Genomic DNA, 9,673 nt, shown 5'->3' with positions numbered 1-9,673 from the left:
TTAACTTCACAGCAGCATCTGAGCACAGATGAACGCATGATGCTGACTTGAACAGCGCACCGCCTCGTGGGAGTGCCCCTTGTGCGAAGCCATGGAAATCTAACACACCTCTTAATATAGCAGGCGTGTGTGTTACCTCTTGGTTCGTAAAATGTATAGGTGAGGATGATGAAATAGTTCCTCCAATACAATTATTTTCTTGATAGAAATATTGGTTTAAAAATACATAACTTTTAAACCTAAAAGGTTTATAGGTTAGAAAATAGTGTCTAATATTTTGATTATATTGGGCCATTGAAGTATGAACCTATTTGAAAACATTTTGTATAGACTATCAACATATCTATTTACAATTTACAATAGTGGGTGTTTAACATCAGAAATAGCAACTATGGTGGTGCATAACAAATGCAGTTTGATTATATATTATATTCTCGACTGAAGGCATATTCAATAATATTAAAAATAATACACACATAGGGCGTACACAAACATTTCCAATCATTTTTGCAATACACTAGTTCCCTGTTTGTTACTGTTTTGAGATAAATGAGACGTTCTATTCATCTCCCTTCATCCTCCAATAACGAAGACTACAATTCCCATGTTCCTTAGAGGTCGGAGCTTGCGCAATATGTTTTGCACGGCCCTGGCTGCTGGTAGTGTCTGTGTGGTTGTTGTTGTTGTCACGTTAAGGGGGCAAAAGAAAGAATTGACGAAGTTAACATATCCCCGGGCCTGTTGCATGAGGTAAGGACGATACCGCGGTGAACCGTGTTCTCTGTCTGGCTTTACACGCTTGTTGAGGTGTTGTCCTGACAGAAAACACCACAGTTAAATTAGTTGTTGAGCGTTAACAGTTAGGTTAGCTAGCAACACAGACAGACAAGCTAGCAGAGCACTAAACAAACGATTATGAGACCAGAGACATCATGCTAGCCAGACTAGCTACATAACGAGTGTCTTCACATGTAAAAGTGGAATGGATTTTTCTGGCAATAACGAGCCGTCTAACGTTGACTGTTCGCTACCACCTTTCTTGGGCTAACGTTAACCCCCTGAGCTTGCTAACGGGCTAACTTACACAAATAGTAACGTTATTGTCAAGAGAAACGGGCTGAATTAACGTTTTCACCGTCACCTTGTTATAAAACGTGTGTAATCGACCGAGACCCAGTCCGTTTGAGAATAAGAGAGGTGACGTGTTGTTTTATAACGTTACCAAGCAGACACATCAATAGGTGTGTTCAACAAGCAACGGACAAAAGCAGCCTTTATTAAGCAAATATTAGTTATGAATTCCTGATTTCAGTTAGGATAGTCAATAACATCAGATCCTGTTCGACCCCCCGCTCTCTCTCGCTCTCTCTCTCTCTTTATAACACATTATTAATGAAGTTGGAAACTAGTTTGTTTTCTGTTTTTCCTTTTGTGATCTCATTTAAACTGCACTTAAAGGATCCCGACAATTTTTCGTGGCATCATAGTATAGTGTCCAAGACAAAGAAAATACTTTTTAGAGAGATGTGTCACACCCAGAAGGATTTTTGTAGTTATTCTTTGAAGTAAAATAATAACTATGTAATACTAGAAGCTTTCATTTTCATGTATGCATGAAAAACTACCACATTTAGAAATGCCAAGATCGCTACGTTAAAAGGACGGGTCATTATTTTCATGAGTGAGCTGAATTCTACTAATGATATTGGATAAAGCTGACATGGGTGGGGAAATTAAGTGAACAAAATGGTATCTCCCAGCATACCAAAGTGAGTCTTGTGCTGGTTAGATCTGCATTTTAAAGGTTATTGTTCATTTCTAGCTCCTGCCCTCACTTTAATCCTTTGGTTCTGGGTTGTGGCAGGTTACTGGGTGAGCCCCTCCCTGCCATGAGTGCTGACCACCAGGTCGCCAGCCCCCCCTCCTTCTGCAGTTGATGGATCTGCAGCTGGTCCAGAGATGACAGACAGCGTCAGGGCCTTCCTCCGCAATGTTGCGACGGTCAGCACACACACACACACACACACACACACACACACACACACACACACACAGAGTGTACTCGCACATGAGCTATGACATGACGCACAAGGGTGTAGTTCATTGACAGTGAAACAGATCCATGAATTCAAAATGCAGTGTTCTGTTGAAATAGCAGAGACATATACTCAATGGCCGCTTTATTAGGTACACTTATATCGAAAGGTGTTTATTATATGTTGCAACCCTCATGTATGTGAATGGGGTGGATACAATGTTACAGATATCTTTGATGTAATTCAGGACAGCACAACACCAGTAATCACATTTCTGACAGTGTGAGCTTCATGAAAATTGATGGCAGGTATGTGGAATCTAATTGCATTAGACTGTACATGTATACCTAATAATGTAAGTAGTGAGTGTAGTCTGTTTGTAGGACATGTATCCACTGACAAATCTAACTCAGAAAGATGCTGGAAAATAATGTATTCTGTGCTTTTTAATATAATGTTCCCAAAACATTGAATCCTCATGCAGTCCAACAACACAGGTGGCATATGTCCACATTTAAAGGGGGTGAACACAACTAAAGCAACATCTTCTCATTATAAATCCCTTTTATACAATAACCCTGATGTAAATTCTACCCTAATGAAGACTACCATGTCATATATTTGTTGTAGAGTCCGCAGAGATTATCTACAAAAACTCATATAACCATATCATTCTCTGACTAATGTATGTGTGGTGTTTGAAGGGCAAATGGGGATGGTAGAGCTTAATTTACTATTTTTTGCCTTGATCATTTTGTACCGTAGGCTTGAATGTGTGTGCTGGCTGTACTCCAACAGAGTCCAAAGATAATGTTTGTCTTCCAGATGTCTCTTTTGTTATCCCATTAATGTGTCATTCCACTACCTGCATATAGCAGAATAGACTTTGTGGAGCCATCATATGTTGTGTTCAATATTCAATAAATAAAGAAGACATAATGAAATAAATTCTCATATGAATAAATTGTGAATATAAATAAATCAGCAATTGGTGAATTTGAAAAAACGGTGACTAATCTAAGTAATCCAGTTCAACATTAACTGCTGCTGCTAAAACTGTCATTTCAACCCAGCTCACAGCTATACCCAGCTAGTTACACAGCCTGGTGAGGTGACACCCAGCCCTGTCAAGCTAAATAAATACGAACAGATGTTAGTTTCTGCCTCTGTTTACTAAATGGGTAGCAGTTGGTGAGCTCGTTGCTTAAGAGGCCAGGGATTGGCTGAAAGGTGAGAGGGCGGTGACAACACCACTGTCATGAAGAGTGTGAAATAAAGAGTGAACCTGAGAAATAGTTTTATTGGGGAAAATACCATGATGAAATAAAACCAGCATTTTGTCCTGTTAAAGCATAAATAACATTGCACAACAATAAAAATAGTTGAATCTCAATAATCTCTTCAATTATTGATTTCGACCTGTCGTGAAATCTTTCTGACGCTAAAATAACTTCAGTTATAACTAGTCATCTGCAGACAGCAGAACATATGGGTGGTTTTAATAGCACTAAGTAATAAATTAATATAGTTCTGGGTCAATGCATGACATAAAACATCCTCGAAACCATCAAGTTCTAAAATGAGGCAAATTTGTAATTTGTGATTTTGGGCTATACAAAAATGAATTGAATTGAATTGAATTAAAATATTGTCAATGGGATCTGTCAATAGCAGACGTTGCAAAGCTCCATCATCACAGTGGCCATTTTTACAAGTTAGAAACAATCACTGTATGTGTGTTCTCTCTCGCTCTGGCTTCTCTAGGGGATCAAGGACTCCATATTGGGGATTGGAACAATCTCCAAGCTGGATGCCCGCATCCAGCAGAAAAGGGAAGAGCAGCGGAGGAGAAGGGCCAGCGGGGCCCTGGCACAGAGACGGGCACAGAGTGAGGAGCGCAAACCGGACAAGTAGGCCAAAGAAGAAGCTGCATATTCTGGTTGCACTGCTGCTGATTTTCTTACTCGGCCAGAGTCAGATATGCTCATAGATATTGTTTTATGTGTCTGCCTACATCATTGCTGTTTGTGGCATTTATAGCAGCTCTTCTAAAAACGTTGGAAAGTTGCAACTCCTCCTGACATGATAATCTCAGGAGAACTTCCTGTATGCGGTTACTACTAGTTCCACCAGTCAAATGGCTATATTTACCTTGAGACAAGAGGTTCTTCTGGCATTCCTCGCTAAAGAGCAGGAGTTTACACGGCTTGAAAGTAAGCGCTGAACTCAGGTCAACATGGCTCTTTACACGCCAAAACAAGAAGGGGTTGGAATTTTCTCCGTATGCTCATGTCACTGTCGATAATGAAAATGACTTTATAATTGTGTAAATACAACATGTTGTTCAATTGAAGTTGATCGAAATCCACTGTTCCAAATACCTCCAGTCTGCAAACGGAGACGTGTTTACAGCATCCGTTAAGGGAGAGAAGTCAAGTTTAAGTAAAACCAAATTACACATATAATATTCAACAGTGATGCACATTGACGTTATTTTATTTTCTCTTTCAGTGACCCCAAAGTAGCCAGCAGGATTTTTCAGTGCTGTGCCTGGAATGGAGGAGTGTTCTGGGTGAGATATTGAACTTACTGATTACAGTACATCCTCGTCTCATGCACTACTGAAAACTTTACAACGTGCAACATGTCCCCAACTTATCTTTTAACTTCTGGAAACTTAGAACTAAAGTCCCTCTTGTAAATGTCAGCTGAAGACTTTGTCTCTCAGATAACTAACTAATCTTAAGATGTCAACCCTGTTGTGTGTCATTTCTCTCTCCAGCTCAGTCTGTTCCTCTTCTACCGGGTGTTTATCCCACTGCTGCAGACTCTCACAGCAAAAATCATCGGTATGTATGGCTGCTAGTGAATCTGGTTCGCGGTAGGAACCAGTCAGTGAACAAGCTGTTTTTGCTCCAGGTGACCCCTCCCTCCATGGCAGTGTGTGGTCCTGGTTAGAGTTCATCCTGACTTCCGTCTTCAGCGCTCTCTGGGTTCTCCCTCTGTTCGTCCTCAGCAAGATAGTCAACGCCATCTGGTTCCAGGTCAGGCCCTGCTGCTTCGCTAGACTGTAATGATGTGATCTACGCATAGATCCCATCACATAGTCTGACATGCCATATCCACACAGTGGAAGTCCTATAACATACTGTTATTGTCACTGGGTTGTGAGTTTTTGGAATAGAGTAGAAGCAAAGTGGAAGTCCTCCTTCCAAGGTGCATGGAGAAGGGAAGAATTCTGAAGAGGTCAAGACTCAACTACAATTGTTGCTGTGGTTTTGACCTCTCTTTGGTTGCAGTGAAACACAGCTTACTTCACAAATGAGCCGTATTATCAAAATTGCTGGAATTGATAAAACCAGCTCTGCCTTTCCCATACGTTGTGAGCAAGTCCATTCTTCCTGTGATATGTGAAAACTGATCCTTTTTCAACAATAACCAGAAATATCCTGTAGCTATAGATCTAGATTTTCAGAGATGAGAGAAGTCACACCATTAAACTGGAGCCCTGTGACTCACAATAAACACATTTCAGCTGCTGGAAATGTGATGAAAACAAGGTATGAGACAATGAGGCATCACTGGAGCTTATTCTTTATATGACACATCTGCAAGCACACAGCGGGCATACACAGAGGTCTTTGAATTGGCCTGAAACTCTAGCTCACGCAGGTTGTTGGAAAACGTAAGTTAATGTAGTAAATGGAACGTATGTGAGAGGATCACTACTGATATAGTTTCATTACATTTGTTTCTAGTAAACGTCTAGCTCCTGTCATGATATATTGCCATCACAAAGCTCAAGACTGCATCACAAATCTTTATGTTTATAATGTTGTGTTTTTTTTCATATGCTTTGTTGACACAGGTGTTGTTCTCTGTTGCAGGATATAGCCGACTTAGCATTTGAAGTGTCTGGATGTAAAGCGCAGCCGTTCCCCAGCGTCAGTAAGATCATCGCAGACATGCTCTTCAACCTTCTTCTCCAGGCACTCTTCCTCATTCAGGTACATGTTATGTAGACTGGTACTTTGCTTTGTCTTCCTTTAAAAATAACGACCCTGTCGGTGCTTCTCTGTTTGTCAGCGCTATAAAATCACACTGTAGTGCATTTACCCAGAACTTCTGCATCTGATGCTCTCCAGTCGTGTTTGAGTTGAGTGTTGGAGTAAAGCTGTTGTCACTTTAGCCTCAGATTCACCAAATATTTGCTCAGTGCGCAATTGTTATCGCTTGTCTGACTGACAAAGTCATGCCGTTCCTGAACCAGAGTTCTCCAGCATGTCAGGCAAACAATTCCAAACCAGATTTTGCACCACAGCTGATCTGGATTCATTTCCAACAAATAGTACAAACATCTAAATCTCTACTCTCTAAGCTAAAGCATGAAGATGTCTCTCCTCCTGGTGAATGTCATTGTGTTGTGTGTTCTCATGGTCCTCTAGGGCATGATTGTTAGCCTCTTCCCCATCGATGCCATTGGACAGATGGTTAGCCTCCTCCACATGTCGTTGCTCTACTCCCTGTACTGCTTTGAGTATCGCTGGTTCAACCATGGTGAGATACTCACAGTCACATTCTACACCCAGATCATCTCCATTGAATGGAGAGCTCAAAGAAAACTGAGACTGTTGATGTTTGTTTAAGGCATTGAGATGCACCAACGGCTGTCCAATATCGAGAGGAACTGGCCCTATTACTTTGGCTTTGGTTTGCCCATGGCTCTGCTGACCGCCCTGCCCTCCTCATACATCATCAGGTAAGACTCAGTGGAGCTAATTTCTTTTTGAAAAAACACAAGATGAAATGCAGAAGATGCAAGAATGAGGCTGTATAAAACACAATGTAAACTCTCTACCTTTCTAAATGTATCAGTACTCTCAACCTAATGATTTGAATTACTGAAAGGATCCTGTTCATTTCATTTGATCTCTTAACTTATTCTTTTTTAATTTTGTCCAATGGTTTTGTTGGGGTTTTTTTTTTTCTTCTTTTTTGTGAGGTTCTATTGTCATGTCATCATAGTGTTGGGTTTGTTATGTGTATTATTTTGCCTTTATCACATTGTAAAAAGAAAGAAAGAGAATAACCCAAATGTTAATTGATTTTGAAGATAATCTTTGGGTGCAGCCTTGCTTTTTTACATTTCTGATTGTGTGTGTTGGGTCCATGCTCCAGCTCTCCTACAGATGTGTTTTTTTTTTAACTCATCATCATCATCATAGAAACAGGTTACTTTATGATCTACTGTACTTTTTTTAACTCTTGAAAACTCTAAAATATGTTTAACATAATTCATCAAGATGTGGCCATGAATATTTCAACAGACCTAGAAATTGCATTTTTTGTGAATTTCTTTTTTGTTCAAATTCATATGCAGCTTTTATGTCTGTGCCTTCAGTCACAAGACAAATAGTGAGCGAGAGGCAATTTTCCTAATTTGGAAGTTCATTCTTGACCATTGGGAACAGAATATATAACAAAATAATCTCAGCTCACATATTTACAAAACGTCAATTTATGACTTCAGATCCATGGGATTCTTAAAAACGTCTTAAATGCAGGTATGCATCACATCTGGAGAATCACTAACATCCAGGTTTAGGATCCTCTCTCCAGCCTAAAATGTTTTTTAAATGTCAATCATGAAATAGATTCAAATAATGATTATATACAGTAGTTGTTATAGGGTGTGGGTAACACAGGTAAAGATGTATGCACTCCTGTATGTATTTAAAAACAAATACCACATAACACGGCTGAAGTACTAAAAGAACAGGAGTGCACTCTGGAAGACGGACCTCGTGTTCTCCTTTCCTGCGTTTACCGTATGCAATGTTTATGTTCTTTATTCTCTACCTAGTGGCTGCTTGTTCTCCATCCTCTTCCCTCTATTCATCATCAGCGCTAATGAGGCCAAGACGCCATCAAAGCTCTAGTGAGTGGGAAATAAAGACAATTTTCCTTTTTTTTTTTTTTAAAAGAACGAGTTTCTTGTAATGCATGAGCCGCTGATCACATTTGGGTTTTCCCCACTCTTTCAGCCACTTCCAGCTACGTCTCTTCTCCCTGGTCGTTCTGATCAGCAACAAGTTTTTCCACAAGACGGTGCACCTGCAGTCCTCCCTGACGTCGTCCACCTCCACAGAGAGGCTGTCATCCCCCCACACCTCACCGGCCCGCCAGAGACCGCTCCTCACCCAATGATGGATCCACTTGAAGGAGATAGGAAAAGCCCCGTGTGTGAAAGCAGTGTGAAACAGTGATTCTTCCAGGTGGATTTCCTTAATTGAAGATATGTGGTGTAGGACAAAGGGTTTACATGTTTGTTTTTTAATCTAATCTCCATCCCTTTGGTTATTCGTTTGCAGAGCCCACCAGACACATTTTCAGTGTGACACAAAAAATCGACTGCCCCGTGCCTCACACTCAAAACACATTATAGACTCCGCCCTTGACTTGTTTTCTCTTTTGAATTTTCTGTCATTGTTTTTTTTTGTTTTTTTTTGTATAATGTGCCATTTGAGTGACTCTGCTTTAGTAAATTACAGCACAAGAAATCTTTTAGTTTTAATATGTTTGAGCAAACGTGTGAGGAAAGGATTTTTTTTAACTGAAGGGGCTTGTTTGTATTCAGAAGCAAAGCACAGTCTTGTTGTACCCACAGTACATGTGTGCATCATGTTGCAAGTCACATTCCTTCCTCGCAGGTTGAATGTTTTGTTGCACATGTTTCTATGTCAAATGATGGTGTCCTTGCTGTTCCAGAAATAATCTTGGAAAGTAAAGAAAAAAAGAAAAGGGAGGCTTTTGTATCCTGTAAGAGCTTTGTTTTTAGTAGAATTTACAAACCAGTTCAGGAGCTGCTATGAAAAAGGATTGGTGACCTTAGTCATGGAAACCAAGTAACAAAGTCACTCTTGTCGCGTGTTGACTGAAGGTTAACTTGGTGTCTCATCCCAAATTGAATCTCTACCGTCCGATGAGATGTGCATGTTGCAAATCACGAGGTGACGCCAGCAAAAGAAAAGCTGCTAGAGCGTTTTCAGTCTGTGTGAGTCGAGTAGGTGATAGGAGAGATGACACTGCCAAACTGTTGCTTCTATGTTCTGTTCATTTCACTTCAACCACTACAATGCTAAGCTCTGTAATAATGGAAGGATAGTTAACGTCTTTTTATCTTAACAAATGGGTGAACAGCCTTGACCCGCTTGCTCTAGTTTCCCCCCTAGAGAGCTGAAGCAAATATAATTGGTCCCTACAGATCATCGGCTGTTCGATTTCTGTGCTGTACATAATATTAATACACCCCGAATGTTCAACCAGAAGCCCACCACCACGCAGCCACTCAGTCACCGAGCTTTCTCTCACTCATCAGAGCTCATGGCCACGGGGAGGGGCCATGATTTTTGAAAACGATGTGCAATTATTGTAAGAAGAGCATAGTGTTTGTGCAGACTGATATATGCGAGTGAGGTTTTGTAAAAGTAATACGTCTAATTTCAATAAAATTGGTCAGTATTCAATATTTTGATCACTGTGTTTGGGGCTTTTGATACCATGGTGAGGAGTAGACAGGATATTCAAACTCAACAGTGAAAAGATGAGGTGGAAGGTGGGACAGTTCGGAGGGGGGG

At 40.4% G+C, this 9,673-nt stretch overlaps 1 protein-coding gene across 1 annotated transcript; it reads left to right on the top strand.

The window, feature by feature from the left end:
• Positions 1 to 644: 644 nt before the first annotated feature.
• On the top strand, positions 645 to 9,570 carry ei24 (EI24 autophagy associated transmembrane protein). Its single transcript, XM_031857298.1, has 11 exons — positions 645 to 750; positions 1,865 to 2,001; positions 3,801 to 3,946; positions 4,548 to 4,608; positions 4,819 to 4,885; positions 4,956 to 5,080; positions 5,924 to 6,043; positions 6,482 to 6,593; positions 6,684 to 6,795; positions 7,900 to 7,974; positions 8,081 to 9,570. Exons 2-11 carry the CDS (start codon positions 1,960 to 1,962, stop codon positions 8,241 to 8,243), a joined length of 1,023 nt encoding a protein of 340 aa, XP_031713158.1. The 5' UTR covers positions 645 to 750; positions 1,865 to 1,959; the 3' UTR covers positions 8,244 to 9,570.
• The last annotated feature ends 103 nt before the right edge of the window (positions 9,571 to 9,673 follow it).

Source organism: Anarrhichthys ocellatus, unplaced genomic scaffold, assembly GCF_004355925.1.
Source record: "Anarrhichthys ocellatus isolate YVR2014 unplaced genomic scaffold, GSC_Weel_1.0 scaffold18, whole genome shotgun sequence".
NCBI classification, from domain to species: Eukaryota; Metazoa; Chordata; class Actinopteri; order Perciformes; family Anarhichadidae; genus Anarrhichthys; species Anarrhichthys ocellatus.
Note: the sequence above shows the minus strand (reverse complement) of the source record. Positions and strands in the feature narration are given on the sequence as shown.